Here is a 20443-nt window from a genome sequence, read left to right on the forward strand (position 1 = left end):
CCCTTTGCAGTTTGTTTGCCTTACCTTGTAATCATGGGCTCATATGTTGTGGCCGAATTTTTATAGTGTCATGGCTGATCAATTCCCCTATGTCCATAGTTGGCTACAGCTAGTCTGTCCCTATTTATCAAAGGGACCAGACAACTTCCTGTTACGGATAACACAGCATGTGTTGCATCACAAATATAAAAGTACTATTGTAATGAAAAAAAAAAAAACTTCCAACTGCATGTTAAGCTCTCTGTGTCTGAATGCTCTGTCTACTTGTAGCTATGTCCGATCTAATTACTGTGCAGCTCTTACCTGCATCAGCACTCAACAGGGATTGTTGGATATGTAGGTTTTTCACAGGATTTGTCTGTTCTCAGACTGCAGTGGTTATGCATTAATTTGAGGAGTGCCAAGTAACACGTTTCATGTTTGAACATAAACTGCAGACACAGAAATATAAAAATATACTCCAATATGGGATGCGTGTACAAGGCAACATGACACGAATGCTTCAATGCACATCTTATGCAGGTGAAAACACAAGATGCAGTTAGGAAGATTTATATTGCCTTTATGAATGAACTCTGAAGACACTCTGGAAAAGGATTTACACAGATCCCATTTATTGCATACTCAGTGCATACCTTCATGTACAGTATTTCAACATATCAATACAACTCTGTTACCCTCTCAACCAATATATCCAAAAATTGTTTATTACACCACACATTGTTCTCCATGTTCAACAGTATTAAAAGCCTTCCAATTAATAGTTAGTTTTAAGTTAATAGGTTATCATTAAATTACATGGAAGGATCTGAAAAAATACACTGAAATCTGCAGGTGGGAAGTGTAAATCTGTAATTACATATAAAACTGAAGACAAACAGGATCACGCCAACAGACGTACCTAGTGGCATAAAACTGGCTTTGGCCTGCCTGCTTCTCATAATATACTGGCAAACGTTTTAGGGCCAGTACACACCACATGCAGTCCAGTGCGTTTTTTTTTCTGCATTAAAAACGAATGGAAAGTTGGTCATATGGTTTTTAATGGCATAGTTCACAGCAGTACGCGCAGTTCCAGTGTTTACTAGTTCCAGAAAAAAAAGTAGAACATGCTGCATTATTCCTGCACTGGAACGCTGTAAAAAGAATAAAAAATGCACTGGAACGCACATGTCCCTAAAGCCAAGGAAAAAAGGAGGGGGGAAAGCATCTGGAACGCATCCAGACTGCGTTTCTATGGTATGAACTGGCCCTTAGGGTTTGTGGTGAGCTAATTCATAAAGTGTCTAAGAAACAACACATCTGTGCTGTCAATCAATTTTAATCCCATTTTTATTAAAAGTGAACTCCAGTCTAAACTAGAAATACACAGATGAAATGCTGCCTGAAGACGTGACTTTTCTTTACAGCAGTGAAGTAATACAACAAGGTCTTGTCTCTGTCCCCAGCCAAAGATTGAATAGCAAAGGAAAAACAGACTGCTGAACTCATCGCTGTCATTATGCTCTCCTCCTATCAGCATGTTGCTGGTTAGAACATGAGCACTGCAGAAAACCTGATTGGCCTACTTGTGGTGCTCCCTCTCCTAGTCTGAGCTCTGCTGCACAGGACATTGCAAGTGGTTCACACCAAGTAAAATTCAAGCACTTACATCAGTTGCATTGAAATAAAAAAAAAAAATGAACTTTTTTTTTTTTTTTTAATTAACCTGCATAGATAGGTGCATCTGCCTGGAGTTCAGTTGTAATAAAGATTTGAAGATAAAGCAAAAATTAGCTGACTGGCTATCTTGGAAGATGCTTTTCAGGTACTTACAGAAGAAGATCTACACTGGCAAAGCAATAAATATATTCTGATGTATCCCCTCTGCGTGTGATCCCTAGAGTCCTGGTTTTGGCATTACAACACTAAGAAATCTGGTTAATTTACATAATCATTAAGTGCATCTCATCCATTGTCTTAACATTATTTCAAAATTCAAAAACAAGAAAAAAAAATAACCTGAGATTAATTTATAATAAAAAAAAAAGAATGCTAAATCAGTTGTACTGCCATCTCAAAATGCCTATGGCTACAGGCAACAGTGCGGTCAATGCTTAAAAAGGAAGCACATACAGGCCAATCATACTGTCCCTTAATTGTTAAGGAAAGCTGATAAAGTAAGGGATGGCTCTTTCACTCCTTGGAACTGGGTAAATCAGTTCCTGGCCAAGAAAGTCAAAGGATGCAACTACTGACTCAGATCAGATCCCCTGGTTTGAACCTGGAGGAGGTATACTTGTATGTACCCCATAGTACAGTAGTGTTAAGAATTACATTAAAGTATGCACAGATGTCAAGATTCTACATATTAGATTCAGATTTGTAGGTTTAGGAAACCTGCTAATTAAAAAAAAACTATCCTCTTGGTGTGTCCATGAGTTACGCTCAATTTATGGGATTTCCATTGACATCACTCTAAGATCCAAACTCCTCTGTGTCGTCAGTGATTGGCTTGAAAACATAATTTCCTCGGCCATCCATGTGGAGATAGTACTGCAAAGACAGAGATAAAGTACTGGTGAATAGGAGGCAGCATAGGAGTAGAAACCTAGAGGATCGCTAGAAGTATACAGCATGCATTTAATCCAACAGTAAAGTACAACTTCATAGAAAACGGAAATGTCAGCTTTGTATGCACCCTAGTGGGTTGAATTACTTTGCCCATTTCTTTCATCTCTCAGATATCCCACAGTCACAAATTTTCCACACAAGGTGAGCCCTGGCACTTCTCACAAATATGAATAAGTTTACTCCACAGGAGATTGTCTTATCGATTTAACCACTTTACGACCGCCCTATAGCAGATTTACTGTTACAGGGCGGCCGCTCAGTGCAGAATCACATATATATAAGGGATTATGCACTTATGGGTTTTGGACGTGAGTGTGCCGGGACTCGCCAATCATTCGGTACTCTGACAAAATGACAGTCTGCCTATGTAACCATGGCAGACTGTCATTCTGTGAGTACAGAAGACATGGATCCTGTGAAGCAGGAACACCGATCCATGTCTCAAGTAGCACAAGCACCCCACCCACAGTTCCTAATCACTCCCTAGGCAGACAATTAATCCTTTGATCGCCCCGGTTAACCCCTTCCCTGCCAGCGTCATTAGTACAGTGACAGTGCATATTTTTAGCACTGATCGCTGTAATGCCACTGGTCCCCCAAAAAAAGTGTCAAAAGTGTCAGTTAGGTATCCTAATTGTCTGCTGCAATATTGCAGTCCCGCTATAAGCCGCTGATCAACACCATTACTAGTAAAAAAAATAAAAATAATAATATCCCATGGTTTGTAGCTGCTGTAACTTTTGTGCAAACCAATCAATATATGCTTATTGGGATTTTTTTACCAAAAATATGTAGCAGAATACATATTGGCCTAAATTGATGAAGAAATTAATTTTTTTACATTTTTTTTGTTTCAGAGCAGAAAGGAAAACCTATTTATTTTTTCTAAATTGTCAGTCTTTGTCAATAGTGTAAAGAAAATGCAGAGGTGATCAAATACCACCAAAATAATTGGATTTTTATAACAGCTTGCCTGTAAAATCCTTTTCTTGGAGTACATCACGGGACAGAGCCACGGTAATTACTGTATGGGTTATGTCGCACCTTCAGGTGATGGACACTGGCACACCCTAGACAGGAAGTGTAACTCCCCATATAACCTCTCCCCTTACTGGTCTTATACGATAAACCAAGGGCACAAAGGGGTCACCCTAAGGACCCTCCCTCTGCAGCACCATTGCCTGTGAAGCTGAAGAAGGTCCTTCCTCACTTGATCCCTCGGAAGAGCAATCATCAGCCTCTTCACAGTCTTCTGAGGGGGATTCATCTTTCCCCTCCCACTGTTCCTCTGTTTGAGGCTCCTGGATGGTAGAAGGGGACCCAATGCATTTTCTTCCACTCTGTGAAGATGCGATTAAAGCCACTAATCCTTCCTCCAATCCACTCATAGCTGAGGAGGAAACCTGCAGGGACTGAAGTCTCAGAAGCAATTGCAGCCCCTGATGGCTCACTCTGACCAGCCTCCCTAGATCTATCAGGGGGGAATGGTGTTGCAGAGGGAGGGTCCTTAGGGTGACCCCTTTTGTGCCCTTGGTTTATGTGGTATTTGTACCATCCCCTCTGGTCCTAGTGCTGAGCACAAACGCAGAAATACTACCAAAAACCCACCCACTGCTGAGCAATAATCCAGCAGTTGTTGAAATTGCTCTGCAACAGCACGATCCTAAAAGATAGAGTCATGCTGGCTTTGAAATCACCAGGATGGGCAAATAACTTTCCTGAGTTTGGCCAATCATCGTATAAGACCTTGCTTGATCCAGCGTAAGAAAGGGCTTTCTACAGAAGTCCTTCTTAGAGTTTTATTGAGTATAAGGGGCCTTTGCAGCTCTAGATCTATCTATTCAGAGACTACTTTGCACTGCCTTAATTATTGAATCCATAGAAATAAACTTATGGCAAGCAAGTCATTTTCTTAAAGGGTGGAGGAGAGAAGTCTCAAGGCGCTTCTGGCAGAAAGCACACATCCCAGTGGCATATCATCCATGTGTGAGTGAACACAGGCACCCACTGTGCCCTGACACACACTGCCCACATGGAGTAAGTAAAAATTTGTCCATAACATTTCCTTGGGCCCCATGATTTCAGTCAGAGGGCCCAAGAGGTGGGAGCACTGATGGACTTTTTTTGGCTCTCGGGTGGAGGCAGCTTAAGCCACATTTTCTGATTCCCGGACTATATTTCCGGCAGCTCAGAGACAGGCGACGGGTGTGGCAAGGGACAGGCAGCATCTGGTGGCAGGCAACGGGTGGCAAGGGACAGGCAGCATCTGCTGGAAGGCTACGGGTGGCAAGGGGCAGGCAGCATCTGCTGGCAGGCTACGGGTGGCAAGGGGCAGGCAGCATCTGCTGGCAGGCTACGGGTGGCAAGGGGCAGGCAGCATCTGCTGGCAGGCTACGGGTGGCAAGGGGCAGGCAGCATCTGCTGGCAGGCTACGGGTGGCAAGGGGCAGGCAGCAGGCTACGGGTGGTAAGGGACACGCAGCATCTGGTGGCAGGCAACCGTGGCAAGTGACACACTCAGGGCTCCAACCAATTCTGCATTATGGTGAGTTGAACCATTTCATTATATATTACAATGTAGTAAAGGAAATAATGTGATTCAATCACCCGACACCATAATGAGTATGGTGAAATTTAGTGGCAAAAAGGTTGTGGTCCGCTGACTACATACAGCACCACTAGGTTTAACCACCACCAGCCTGGATTCTCCTCCCTCCACTTTTCCCAGCACTCTCAATCAGTGTGCTCCAATGCTGCCTGTAAAAAGATGTCTTCAGGGTGGAGGCAGGGCTACTGCCTGTCGCTGACAAGTGCTAGCTGGATGGGAGCTCATTGCCCAAGTTCCCGCTGGGAGGGATGCTAGCTGCAGGAGTTAATTCTAAGAGGGGTGGAGGGAGAATCGAGGCCGGCAGTGTATCAACTTAGTGGCGCTGTATGTATTTTGTGCAGGTGTATGTGTGTGTGGGTGAGGGGGGTGGAGGAAGTAAGTTGGCGGGATTTTGTAAGATGTCAGGAGGGACTTGTGTGCAGGTATTTAAGAGGGTGATTGAAATGACAGGGAAGGGTGAGAGCAATGTCGGCAGGATGGTGGAAGGCCAATACTGCTGCTGTATGCCTGTAGCCAGCGTTCATTGCTCCATGCATACCACTGCCCAGTGGCCTGTGTATCGCTGGAGCAATGACTTAGGACCATATACTTTTCCCACCATCTGTTCTCCTCTCCCTGTACTAACTACCCACCACCATACAAAGCGCACTTCTCTCCCTGCACATAATACCCCCTGCCATACACTCCACACTCCTCTCTTGCACCTAGTACCCACTGCCATACACTTTGCACTCCTGTTCATACTACCCACCACCATACACTTCATACCCCTCTCTCTGCACCTATTATCCACGACCATATACTTCGTATCCCTCTCCCTGCACCTACTACCCACTACCATACACTCCGTACCCCTCTCCCTGCATATACTACCCACCGCTCAGGTAGCATGAAATCGCTGCACCACTCTCCCTGCATATACTACCCACTACTGTACACACGGCACTGTACATTACCTATTCAACATTACCGCATTCTGCACAACGTAATCATCTCAGACACTAACCAAACCCAATATTTAGTGCAATTTAAACCACGCCCACTTTTTGCAGCAGCGCCCAATTTTTTGGGCTAGGGCCTCCTTTTGATCTTGCACATGGGCCCACTGATTTCATGACACGCACCTGGCACATTCCCCCTTGGTTTGTGCTGTATCGAGTGCGTCAAGCAATTCTATTGCTTGTGAAGGATTATAAATCAGGGAAATTTTAGGCAGAAGACACACACTATATAGATATAGATATATATACACATACACATATACATATACACACACGGGTCCTGTGGACCTGATGTCTGCCAGCTCCCGCTGATCATTCGATACACAGGCAGAACGCTGAACTACCTATGTAAAAAAAGCGGATCACCGTTCTGTCAGTAGAGAACGCATTGATGCAGGAACACAGGATCAATGTCTTCCCCTAGTAAAAGCACCTCCCCCACAATAAGGAAACACTGGCTAGACACACAGTTAACCTCCTTAAACATTAAGGAAAACCAGCCTCTGCATAACATGGCAACTAAGGGCCGGTTCACACTGCAGGCGCGGCGAGGCGTCTCCGACTTGCCTCGCCGCGACCTGCGGCGACCTCAGCGGCGACTTGCAGAGGACTTCTGTATAGAAGTCAATGCAAGTCGCCCCCGAAGTCGCCCAGAAGTAGTACAGGAACCTTTTTTCTGAGTCGGAGCGACTCGAGTCGCTCCTCTCAGAACGGTTCCATTGTACAGAACTGGGGCGACTTGCGGGAGCGAGGCGAGGCGAGTCGTGTCGCCTTGCATCGCCCGCTGTGTGAACCGGCCCTAAGGGAAATTGAGGTATTGAGTATTGTTCCCTGTTTGTTGGCAGGCCACTGTAAAAAAACAAAAAAATAAATAAACAAAAAAAAAAAAAAAAAAAACACACATTGCTCTGCTCTCTGTCAGCAATGTGTACAAACATGGTGACAGAAATATTGTCTGAAAATGTAACTTATTCTGTCACTGACCAATTCCCTGAAATAATGTATAAATAAAGACACTATACCTCATGGTGTTTCCACAGGGACTTTCTGTGTGACACTGTGAACAGAGTTATTCCAACCTGGGAACGATAAACAAAAAGGGACATATAATCAAAACTCTGCACTTTATCATCATTAATCATTTCACTACTGCGAACGTTTAAAGCAGCATTAAACCAAAAACATATTGCAGTTTATCAATTCTTAGATGTGATGGCTGCATTCGTTTTCGAAGGTCTTGCGAAGGTTTTCTTTCTTCTATTCTGCTAGTACATAACACCCAAACCCCCCCCCCCCCCCCCCCAGGACTGACAGACAATGCTGCTGTCCAAAGGTGTCTCCGTTGCTCCTTCATCTAGAGTGCTATTAGAGCTTACCAAAATGCCCCATGTGTTTACCAAGTCATCCACGAGGTGTCTGTGTGAAAAGCGCATTGTTCTAGAAGGAAAAAAGCACCCAGCGAAGAGGAAAAACTACCTGAGGCTACTACAAAATGGCCGCCAGCCGCCTCAGCAAAAACGTCTGAGGGAGCCGAGAAAATAGCTGCCTAACTACCTGAAAATGGCTGAAAGGCAAAAACTGGCTGTGGCTCCAAAAAAAAAATGGCCCCACATGTCAAACACCCCATCTGTGGCCCAGAAACAGGGAAGAGGACGTGCAGACCCCCAACACCCATTGAAGCTCCCTGCCAGGACCCAGAGCCCCCCCCCCCCCCCCGGCCAGGTACGTGCACCACACCCCCATGTGCCCAGTCACACAGCGGCTCATAGCATGGGGAGGAAGGAAGGGACAGGGAGAGAAGAAAGGGAGAGAGACCCCCTAGTTGGCCTCTCGGGGAATGCCCCGCTGCTCCATCCTGCTGAGACAGGTGGAACCATACTTACCCCTCCTGCAGGGACTGCTGGATGCATTCCACAGACAGACCCATCACCCAAGCAGTACAGGGTGGCTGCCGGCCACGGCACACTGTGACCCAGACAGCAGTGGCCCAGTCATATGTGTGTCCCCCGGAGCATATAGCTCACCGGCCGCCCCTAAATTAGACGGGGTATGTCATGGCAGACCCAGCACGTAGCTAGGGCCTGCTCACGCTTGATGGGCCAGGCTGGGGAGACTACAAGGATCTATATTATCCAGCCTGTCACCCAGCCCGACTTTTGATTGTAGATCACGTGAATCAAAAATGCATAAAACATTTTTTTAAAAATTCCCACGACAGTAGCAAGAAGAGCCGGCAACACAGTAATCCTTGAAGTGTCGTTTATTGGTACATCAGAGTGACAGCAAAACAAAGCTGACGCATTTTGGCAATAGCCTTAGTCGAAAATTCCCAGGACCAATGGTCCCACCGGAAGCCAGGTCCTTCTACTAAAAAAACTGAGCTGCTGGATGCAGTGTGAGGGGTTATAGCCAGTAGAACCGCCCCCTGGGCGGTACTGTGCAAGTGTTGCTGGTTTTACACTTTTTCTGCCTAGTCCTCTCCTAAAGGGGTGATATAACCCTAAGGTCAAGATGAAGATGCTGTGTCTGTCAATGAATGAAAGAGAAACTTTTTTCACTCATGGTTAGAGTTTGGCTGAAGCCATTTATTATCAATCAACTGTGTTTACCCCTTTTAAATCATAATAAAAACAAACTATCCAAATGACCCTGATCAAAAGTTTACATACCCTGCCGATTTTGGCCTGATAACATGCACACAAGTTGACACAAAGGGGTTTAAATGGCTATTAAAGCTAACCATCCTCACCTGTTATCTGTTTGCTTGTAATTATTGTGTGTGTGTGTGTGTGTGTGTGTGTGTGTGTGTGTGTGTGTGTGTGTGTGTGTGTGTGTGTGTGTGTGTGTATAAAAGTTCAATGAGTTTCTGGACTCCTGACTGACCCTTGCATCCTTCATCCAGTGCTGCACTGATGTTTCTGGATTCTGAGTCATGGGGAAAGCAAAAGAATTGTGAAAGGATCTGCAGGGAAAATGTAGTCGAACTGTATAAAACAGGAAAGGGATATAAAAAGTTATCCATGGAATTGAGAATGCCAATCAGCAGCGTTCAAACTCTAATCAAGAAGTGGGAAATGAGGGGCTCTGTTGAAACCAAACCCTGGTCAGGTAGACCAACTACAATTTCAGCCACAACTGCCAGGGATGTTCGGATGAAAAGAAAAACCCACAAATAACTTCAGGTGAAATACAGGACTCTGAAAACATGTGGCGTGGCTGTTTTAAGATGCACAAAAAGGAGGCACTTGAAGAAAGATGGGCTGCATGGTTGAGTCCCCAGAAGAAAGGCATTACTATGCAAATGCCACAAAGTATCCCACTTATAATATGCCAAACAGCACAAGCCTCAAACCTTCTGGCACAGTCAAAATTGATGGCAAGATGAATGCAGTATGTTATCAAAATAATACTGGGGGAACATTTGCATTCATCAGCCAGGAAGTTGCACATGGGACGTACTTGGACATTCCAACATGACAATGATCCAAAACACCCTACCAAGTCGACCTGTCATTGGCTGCAGCAGAATAAAGTGAATGTTCTGGAGTGGCCATCTCAGTATCCTGACCTCAATATAATTGAGCCACTCTGGGGAGATCTCAAACGTGCAGTTCATGCAAGAAAGCCCAAGAATTTACAGGAACTGGAGGCTTTTTGCCAAGAGGAATGGGCAGCTTTACCAACTGAGAAGATAAAGCGCCTCATCCACAAAAGACTTCAAGCTGTCATTGATGTTAAAGGGGGCAATACACGGTATTAAGAACTGGGGTATGAAAACTTTTGATCATGGTCATTTGGGTAGTTTCTGTTGTCATTACTCTTTTTAAATCATAAACACAGTTGATTGATATTAAATGGCTTCAGCCAAACACTAACCATGAGTGAAAGAAAAGTTTTTGTGTTATTCCTATTCTCTGAAAAAATGCCAAAAAAAAACAAATTCTGCCAGGGTATGTAAACTTATGAGCACAACTGTATTTTCAGAAAAGGTTAGCTACAAACCGTTATCTAGGGCTGGTATAGGAAGATAGTTATTTGTTTATTTGGGTTCAGAAAAAGGGATAAATTAAATTAGTATAGTATTTAGAAATCTCAACAGATCTGCCATTACAGATTTGAAGTCTATCCTAAAAGACGAATGGGGACTACTGTGCCCCCTTCCCTGTGTGAAGGGAAAGAGAGAGGAGAAGAGATCAGGGCTGCATCTTTTCTCTCCTTACTTCTCTTTACACAGCATTCGAGCAGCAGGAGCCACTGACATTTACTACTGTCAATCAGATGCATTGAGCAGGAAGTTGGGGGCCAAAGTCCCGCTGTGCAATTCTATGGAGTGCAGCTCCGTAGATATACAAGTTGGGAGAGCGGTGTATATGATCTCCCCATAGCCAGCAGCTGGCTATGGTGGTCCCTGAAGAGGAGAAGCCAAGATAACCATTGGGGATCCCAGATGAGGAGGGGATAAGGGCCACTCTGTGCAATACACTGCACAGAGAAGGTAAGTATAACAGGTTTGTTATTTAAAAAAATAAAAATGGAGTTTAGTAACACTTTAACCATCTGGAAATTATCATGTCAACCCCAGAGGGTGAGTCAATGTCAAAACACAGATTTTGGAGCAGATGGTGGGAAAAGAAAAATTCTCAGATCTTCCATGAAGAAAGACTGGACTGGATGGAATAAGGTACACAGGGAAAAAAAAATGACCAAACCTGCCTACTAATCAACCACAAAAAAGCTCCAGTTTATGCAAATTCATAAAGAAAACAAATTGTAATACCATTAACTACTCCACTCCCACCCCCTTTTCTTCCTTTTCTCTAAAGGATTAGAATGTTTTTTTTCTCCTGTTTCAGAGATATGTTGGTTGAATGCCTTGTAATGTTTTGCATTTTAAAGACTAAGTCCACCTATTACAAAAAATAATACATATTTTTATGGGAAAAAAAAGTGATTATAATTCTGCAAAGGAGCCTACAAAGCAATAGCAGGCACAAAGACCGATCGCTTTACTTGTGTTTCATTGAGAACTACATTTCTGTCTTCCACTGTGGCAGACGGGATCTGCAGTCACTGAATGAACAACACGGTAATGTGGGTGAGGCCCTGTACAGTCATGCAAATTTCAAAAGTGACAGCTGCCATGGACCGCTGCATGTTTTTACATCCAGCTTCACTGTGTATAATGTTCCAAATGGACCTTTAAAGGGTAGGGTCACCTATTCATGAAAAAGGTGAACTAACTTCAAAATGGAAGTTAGTTCATCTGCAAAGATTTATTTTCTCATTTTCATGGAGCTGAGCTTTAACTAACCTGATCCCATACGGAACAACAAGGAACTCCATCTCTAGAACGACTGTCAGAGCAGACATTTGCCTAATCAAAACCATCAAAACAAACAACTAATGTAAAAATGGTGATTTCTGAGGCCATCTAGCAGAGGAAACCAGGATTCAATCCCACAAAATCAACACAAACAATAGAGGAAAAACGATGAGAAGCCTCCAAGCAAGGGCTGATAGGAAATAGATGGCAGACTTGCTCACCAACAAAAGAAAGAAAAGGACACAGAAGCCTAAGGAAAACTTGCTGAATGACTTAAGCCAGCCGTAGACGGTTCGCACCATGTATGGGGCAGGCTGAAGGTACCCGAGTTTATTGATCGATCAACTTGGGTTCAACCAGCCTGTTGAACTTTACATGTGATTATTGCCAGCAGCTGTTATTGCTAGCGGCTATAATTCCTGTGCATCCCCTGCTAAGATCACACAATGGCTCTGCGAAAGGGATTTACCCATCAACCCTGAATGTGTTTGCAGGAAAGTAAATTTCTCCATCTATAGCTGGCTTTATTGTACCTATACTGGAAACTCAAAAGGTCAGAGGATTAGAGCAGCTCTGGATCAAGGCAGAAACTGGGTGAATTTGGCACAAACCCAGGTCTAGAAGGCAGGAGACTTGGCCTTACTCATCTGAGTTAAGTAGGACTCCAAATGGTCATTTGAATTTTTTCTTTTTTTCTTTTTTTAAAAGATGTGTCAATATAAAAAGGCGTGAATGCAGCCAAGACTGCAATTAGTTACAATTATGGCTTATAAGAAAACAAAATGTTAAGAGTAATTTATGCAGAGATTTTTAAAGTTTTTCTCACAACTGTAAATCTTCTAATGCCAGTTTACTGAAACAATACCAGTTTATGACGCGGTCTTACTGTTCTTTCTCAATGTTTCCCAGGGTATTGGAAGGGTGTGACAGCAACATTCTTAGTTGAGCTGTGCAGACTGCTGGCAGCGATCAAAACTTTCTTCTCCAATTGAGACGTAAGCTCTAAAAGTTGTTTATGTGAAGCAGTACACGTATACATTATATTAAAGAATCTCCTAAGCATTATTAACACCTGTACCGCAAAAGGACTCTGCAATGTAAAAGACTCCAAAAACACTGGTTCTGGAATACTCATGTACACTTTCAGGACTAATGGGATATAGTGGCTTCCCAATTTGTGGTCTCAAATAAAACCTCTAGAAATATCTTATCGGCATTTACCCAATGTGCTATCCATTGGCCAATTATAATAGAACAATGAGCATCTGTCTGGGGCCTGGGACTCAAGAGGCAGCTCCATTGGAATGCCTCCAAAGGTTTCCTTCACTTACCGTCCTACAATGGTTGTAGATAAAACCTTCTACATCCACACTAACAGCACTTGTGCATTCATCCAAGATTGCAAACTGAGGCTTGTGGTAGAATAAGCGTGCCATCTAAAAAAATCAAAAGAAAAGCATTAAACAAAAAGAAACAAAAGAATAAAACAGACCTTAATCTAAAAACTCTGATCATTTGTAAATACACTGCAATAAAGGAGCTTTAAAAATTTCCAAATACAACCAAATGTGATTCTTTTCTTTACCCATTCCTGGCTGGCCAATATGAAAATTAGCAGCTCCATGACCCTCTACACAATGTTAGATTAAGGCACACCTTATAGAAGAAAAAATATTAAGGATGCTGTTTCCAGCTTCTTCTGAAAATGCTGGCTGTCTGGCACTGAACAGGAACATACATACAGCACATAAAAGTCAAATACTTAATTCTAGCTATCTGAAGCCAAATCATCAGCATGACAGCCAGGGAATTAGCATTTTCAGACAAAATGATCACTACCTTCTTCTCATTAATTTTTTTTTTTTTTTAAGCCAAACCCTGAGCACACATTTTTTTTCTTACATCACTCAATTTTTTTCTGTAGGAGTTCTCCAAGATAGGAAAAGTGCTCCTGATATGTAGATCAGGAGGCTGTACTTTTGGAACTGTATCTACAATCACCACCAGTTTCAATGTATTGCCTTTGCCATTGGCTGAGAGCGATGATCAGGAGCCAGTCGGCTGCTGGTTTTCCAGCATGCGCTTTCAACAGAAACTGGCCAATTGGCCAGCTTCTGTTGGACTGGGTGGCATACAGTAGGTGCCAGCGATATCGTGTCAATCTCGGTGCTTTTATCGGCAAGATTGACACAGTGAACCTTGTCGCAGGAGCCAGCTCGCATTGGGAAAGGAAAAATGTTTATTTTCCTTTCCCGATAAGCATCGCTGACATTGAGGCCGGGGATCTGAATTGGATACCCGCCAATACCAGGCACTGTATTTGGTATGAATCTTAAAAGGAGAACTCGACGCTAAATTTTAAATAAAAAACCGGCATGGGTTCCCACTTCAGAGGCATACCAGGCCCTTAGGTCCCTACCCATTCACCTGGTGAAAAAAAGTGTAAAAAAAAAACACTTTTGGTTGATGGGGTCTGCGGGCGGGGGGGCTTATCAAAATCCGGGAGTGCCCTTTAATAAGGAGGCCCCCAGATACCGGCCCCCCACCCTATGTGAATGAGTATGGGGAACCATGTACACCTACCCATTCACCTGGTGAAAAAAAGTGTAAATAAAAAACACCACAAGTTTTTAAAGTAATTTATTAGACAGCTCCGATGGTCTTCTTCCGTCTTGGGGGGGGGGGGGGGTCTTTTCGCTGGACTCCTCCGCCATTCTTCTGCTCTTTTACTAGCAGAGGAGTCCGGCTTTCTTCTTCCGACTTCGGGGTCTTGTCCCGCTCTTCGGTTCTTCTGCCGGGCCGCCGCTATCTTCTTATAGCTCTTTTACTAGCGTTGGCCTGGTCTTCTGTCACCGCCGCCTTCTTCTCTTCTCCCTTGCGATGTTGACACAACGCTGTCTCTGGCCGCGACACGCTGTGCGGTGACTTACATATGAAAGAAGAAGAAAGAATAAAGAAGGACCGGGCCAACGCTAGTAAAAGAAGATAGCGGAGGCCCAGCAGAAGAACCGAAGAGTGGGACAAAACCCCAAAGTCAGAAGAAGACCCTCGGACGGCGGCGACGAAGAAGAAAGCCGGGCTCCTCCGCTAGTATAAGCAGAAGATAGCGGAGGAGTCCAGCGAGAAGACCCCCCAAGACAGAAGAAGACCACCGGAGCGGTCTAATAAATTACTTTATAAACTTGTGTTGTTTTTTTATTTACACTTTTTTTCACCAGGTGAATGGGTAGGTGTACATGGTTCCCCATACTTATTCACATAGGGTGGGGGGCCGGTATCTGGGGGCCTCCTTATTAAAGGGCTCTCCCGGATTTTGATAAGCCCCCCCGCCCGCAGACCCCATCAACCAACGGGCAGGGTTGTCGGCAAGAGGCTTTTGTCCTCATCAACATGGGGACAAGGTGCTTTGGGGTGGGGGGCCGCAGGGCGCCCCCTTCCCCCAGAGCACCCATCCCCCCCATGTTGATGGCACACGGCCTGGTACGGTTCGGGGGGGGGGGGGTGCTCGCTAGTCCCCACCCCCTTTTCCTGACCGGCCAGGCTGCGTGCTCCGATAGGGGTTTGGTATGGATTTTGGGGGGACCCCCACACAATTTTCTAGGCGTAGAGGGTTCGCCTTAAAATCCCTACCAGACCTAAGGGCCTCGTATGCCCCTTAAGGCATGCAGGTCTTATTAGAGAGGCAACATTGTCGCTGATCTCTCGCTACTATAGGAAAACGTGACATTTTCCTATTGCAGTCAGCTCGAGAACCAGCGCGACGGGATCGAGCTGGTTAGAGAAGCCTGTTGCCGGGAACCAGCGCGAAACACAATATTGGCGGCACCTACTGTACACATGGGACGAATGGCATTTTGTGATAGGATGATTGAAAGCAATGGGATGAAACAAAAGATAGCAAAGCCTGTTCTTGTGAAACTTGGCTGGCATTTTAAAAACTACACCTTAGGATGATTTTTTTTTTTTTTTTTTTTACTATGTATAAATGCAGAGCAGCAGAGGACAGCAATTGTTTTAATTACATTAAGGGTTCTAGTACTTCTGAAATGGCTATAGCATTGTACTGCCACTTGACACCAAAAGTGATTAAAGTGATAGTAAAGCTTTGTATTTCTTTTCAATTAAAATAACCAGCATATTATACTTACCTGCTGTGTAATCTTTTGCACAAAGCAGCCCCGACCCTCCACTTCTTGGGGCCCCAGCTGGTGCTACTGGCTCCTTCCCCCCACCGTATACTTCACTTTCTATGCATGTTCGTTCCTGAGCCCCACTCTGTGTCCATAAAACACATAGAACAGGGTTCATCTCCCCCACCGCGGGAGCCACTGTATCTGAGCCAATGAGGAGGCACAGATCCAAGAGAGCCTTCTCTCTTATGCACATTGGTGGATCAAGATCAGATTCCAGTATGTATTGGGGGGGGGGGGGGGTTGGGCTTTTGAGGGAGCTGCATGCAGAAGGCATTTTAATCTTACTGTATAGAATGCAGTGAGATTAACAATTTTTTAATAAAACACCTGTCTTTACAACCACTTTAATTGAACGGTTACCTTAGAAGAAAAAAAATTATTTACATGGATAAATGTGCATCACTTTGCTTTATTGCTGCATCCCAAGAGTTTTTCAATAGGTGGGGAGCATTAAAGTGTTCATTTTCAGGACACATTTTTTTAATATTTGAGGAGTAGTGACACTAACTTTATTTGAAAGGAAACCGCAGACAAAAACAAGATCACTGATGAGTAAATTTGGAAAACAAAATATTATGTATAATCTGTATCATAAAATTAATTTTAAGGGTTGCATTCATGCAAATTCAGGTAGCACTCTATATACATGCACAAATGGTGTCCTACCGCCATTCTTTGCTTTTCTCCTCCACTGAGAACATCCATCCAGTCCTGCACACTATCCCAGCCTCCCTCACGTTCCAAAATCTGTCCCAGTTGAACATTATCAAGGTAATCCTTTAGGACCTGTGTGGGAGGAGTATACAGCACTTAATGGTTATTACCTTTGCCTTTTCAAACTAAACATGCCCTTAACCTTTAAAATAAATATAGACTGGCATTTTCTAACCCTATCTGGAATGCCCTTGCGTTTCTGGTCTTCATGTGTGTCTGGATAGATGACTTGGTCCCGTAATGTCCCCAAAGTCATATACGGCCTCTAAAAGATAAATAATGAAATAGAATGATCGTACCACCATTTTTTTTGTGGCTACACTTCATGACAATGTTACTGAAAACTACCTGGGGAACATAAAATAGTTTTCCTCGTTCGGGCTTAGTCAGACTTCCTCCAAACAGTGGCCACAACTAGAAAAAAAACAAAAAACACATTAAACATTAAAACATTATTACTAGAAACAATCACTACCGTTTGTCTGCCACATGTACAGAGATGAAAATTGCATACAGCGCAACTACAATGTTCTGAAATTAGAGGTCGACCGATATGGGTTTTTCTCTGGCCGATGCCGATATTTAGAAATCATGGCGGCCGATAGCCGATATATGATGCCGATTTTTTTTGGGCCGATATGTTAGGCCGATTTTATTTTATTTATTTATTTTTAATCCCCCTTGATCTAACACACCTTTCCCACTGGGGCGTTTTTTAAGGCGCTTTTGGGCTAAAAATAGCGCCTGTAAAGTGCCTGCAAAATGGCTCCCCTGCAGTCTGTGTGAAAGACAGAGTGCTTTCACACTGAGGCGATGCGCTGGCAGGATCTTAAAAAAAAAAAGTCCTGCAAGCAGCACGTTTGGAGTGGTGTATACCACTCCTCCACCACTCCTGCCCATTGATATGAATGGGCACCACTGCCGAAGCGCATGCAATGCGATTTGGCAGCGGTGCTTCATGGGCGCATTTAACCTCTTCCTTGGCCGCTAGCTGGGTTATATGTGCCCCACTAGCAGCCAAATAGCACCGCTAAAATGATGGTAAAGAGCCGCTAAAACTTGCGTTTTACCATCGTCTGCCCGCTCCAGTGTGAAAGCAGTCTTCATAAGTGATGCAGAAAATTTCTTACACTTAAAGCAGAGGTCCACCCTAAAATGGACCTTCCGCTCATCGGATTCCTCCCCCCCTCCGGCGCCACAATTGGCACCTTTCAGGGGGGAGGGGGGTGCAGTTACCTGGATAATCCAGGTAACTGCACCCACTTCCGGGCTAGCTCTCTGCAGAAAGGGGCGTACATAATGCCCCTTTCCGCAAGTGCCCGCCCCCTTCCGCAAGTGCCCTGCTGCCTGCTGGGAAACACACAGATCCCAGAGGCAGCGGGGACCGTCCTCATTGCGCAGCGCGGCTCGCGCATGCGCAGTAGGGAACCGGGAAATTAAGCCGAAAGGCTCCATTTCCTGATTCCCATACCCAAGATGGCGGCGGCAGCACTCGAGTGTCGATCTAGAGATCGGCTTCGGGTGCCGACATCGCGGGCGCGCTGGACAGGTAAGTGTCACTATTTTAAAAGTCAGCAGCTGCAGTATTTGTAGCTGCTGGCTTTTAAAAAAAAAAAAATAAAAAAAATAAAAAAAAAAAAAACGTGGAGTCCCGGCGGACTCCCGCTTTAAACATTTATTAAACAAAACAAACCTCCAATCAGTTTACTTGTATGTATGATCTAGATTAAAAAAAACAAAAAAACTATATATTAAATAAAAACGGGTAGTCAAAACTTTTGGACAAAAAAAAAAAAAAAAAATGGGCTAACTTTACTGTTTTTATTTTATTTTTATTTTTTAAATGGTGTATTTTTTTCCAAAAAAAATGCATTTGAAAGACCTCTGTGCAAATGCTGTGTGACATAAAATATTGCAATCTCTGCTAAAAAAATATATATAATTTTTGGGGGGTCTAAGTGATTTTCTGGCAGAAAATACAGGATTTTTACTTGTAAGCAACAAGTGTCAGAAAAGATTTAGTCTTTAAATGGTTAAACTGAGAACTTCTACACAGAGATGACTTCATTCATTCAGAAGTGTAAACATTGTATCATTTAGTTCTTTTCTTGGCAGTCTGCCCAGAGAGGAGGAAAGTGTTGCTATGACGACTCAGGCAACTCACACTGACTTCTTACAGAAGTCATTTCAAAGTCCCGCTGTAGAATCGGCTTTTTATCAACACAATCGGCCGATGCCGATTATTTAAAAAACGGCAAATATCGGTCGACCTCTATCTGAAATATACAAAAAAGTAAAAATTACCTCTCCTAAGACACGGAAGAGAGAGCTCTTTCCACAGCCATTTGGCCCACAGACAAGCACATTGGTGCCAGACCTCACCTGTAAAGAGATAGTGACAAGATATGTTTAAACAATGAAGCACCCCCCCCCCCCCCTCCAAAGACAGGGACATTGACAACATACGTAAAACACATCCTATAAAATATTTAATTACATTTAATCACTACTAATGTCACACACATGATGTATCTTAGGTTGACCACGGACAGTCACATCCCTCATGACATTTTAGCATCTTGAGTTTTGAGCAGTGAAAGTTCTCAACTTTCTGATACGGAATTTAAAAAAATATTTTACTAGTGTTTTACTTTAAAGGGTATGGCCAAAGCATCCATCTAATGCACTTACTCCTGCGGTCACTAACAAGTAACTAATAACGTAAATTGAAAACCGTGCATATAATAAAAATAATGACCTGCAAACAGAAAAGGGGATATCTCCTTTAATAAAGTGCTATAAATAATAAGTGCCAGGCAGGTAGATCATATCAAATAAAAAACATATATAGTGATCATCACATATACAATTAAAAATATTTTGCTTAATAACAGAAAAAAAGATGAACATAACACAAGTCCCCTTTAGCAATATCCTGTGAATGGAACTCCTGACCTCCAAATTGCCAATTCACCGAACGATTAATGATCACCTGTGATTTGGCCATTTGGGGATCAACAGTTTCATTCATGGGATATTGCTAAAAGGGTCCGGTGTTATGTTATTTTGTTTTCTTTTATTAAGCACTATTCATTGAATTGTATCTGTGGTCACTAACAAGTACCGGTGTGCAAGCACATACTGGCCACGAGTAGATGGCTCAGTGGGTCAGTTTCAGTGACAGCCAGTGGTGTTGTTAGGAGGTAGCTTTTGGGGCAACAGCCCTGAATCCGGAGGCTCTCTGGGGACCCTGATGTAAGGGGTGGGCTCTCTGGGGACCCTGATGTAAGGGGTGGGTGGGGCTCTCTGGGGACCCTGATACAGTTTATATTTACATTGGAATGTTTTTACTTATTATTTTGCGCAACTGCATATAGTTTATATACTAGTTTTTGAGCATTTTAAGTGGGATGGTCTGGATGAAGTCCAGATCAAAAGTTGTGTCCCAGTCCAGCCCTGCATAATCATACCAATAGAGGGTAGAGCCTTTTATCTGATGATTTGCAAGTGTGATCAGCTACCTTTTCTGCTAAATCCCATCCAGCCTTCTAGCACTTTTCCATGAGAAAAAGGGATTACAAACTGAGGCTGTGATAATGCATTGCCTGTACTTCAACAGGTATAAATATTGATTGGTGATGTTTCACCTTTAACCTTTTTTATGCCAGTGCCAGTTTTAAAGCGTGGGCCCTTCAACCTCGGATACTAATTCTGAGAGAACACAATTTAGAAAATAAACTATTCTACTAACCTCAAAGTGCAAATCTCTGATTAAAAGGTCTCCATTTGGTGTTGCAAGAGGAACATGATCAAATCTGTCAGAATAAAAAATAAAACAATGGATATTGATACACACATTGGATATTATAGGACTTAATTATCACAATGTATGGTAAGTTAGCCAGACTAAATGAAATGGTCGACAAAGGCCAGTGCGTTAGCAACAGCAGGCAAACAGTTTTTCTCTAAATTTTCGAGGCCGAGATAGAACA

The 20443-nt window shown here is 43.5% G+C and overlaps 1 protein-coding gene across 2 annotated transcripts in view; it reads right to left on the bottom strand.

Moving 5' to 3' along the window:
• Positions 1-592: 592 nt before the first annotated feature.
• The window catches only part of ABCD3 (ATP binding cassette subfamily D member 3), a 135730-nt gene continuing 115879 nt past the window's right edge, over positions 593-20443 (bottom strand). For both annotated transcript variants that reach the window (XM_077452880.1, XM_077452881.1), the window contains exons 16-23: positions 20203-20266; positions 18756-18833; positions 16800-16865; positions 16627-16716; positions 16404-16523; positions 12876-12980; positions 7244-7300; positions 593-2535 (exon numbers count right to left, since the gene is read on the bottom strand). In XM_077452880.1, coding sequence (XP_077309006.1) covers positions 2458-2535; positions 7244-7300; positions 12876-12980; positions 16404-16523; positions 16627-16716; positions 16800-16865; positions 18756-18833; positions 20203-20266 — 658 coding nt within the window. In that variant the 3' untranslated portion in view covers positions 593-2457. The remainder of the gene's footprint in view (positions 2536-7243; positions 7301-12875; positions 12981-16403; positions 16524-16626; positions 16717-16799; positions 16866-18755; positions 18834-20202; positions 20267-20443) is intronic.

Source organism: Lithobates pipiens, unplaced genomic scaffold (genome assembly GCF_037356315.1).
Source record: "Lithobates pipiens isolate NorthernLeopardFrog02 unplaced genomic scaffold, aLitPip1_a1.2 Scaffold_23, whole genome shotgun sequence".
Classification (NCBI taxonomy): domain Eukaryota; kingdom Metazoa; phylum Chordata; class Amphibia; order Anura; family Ranidae; genus Lithobates; species Lithobates pipiens.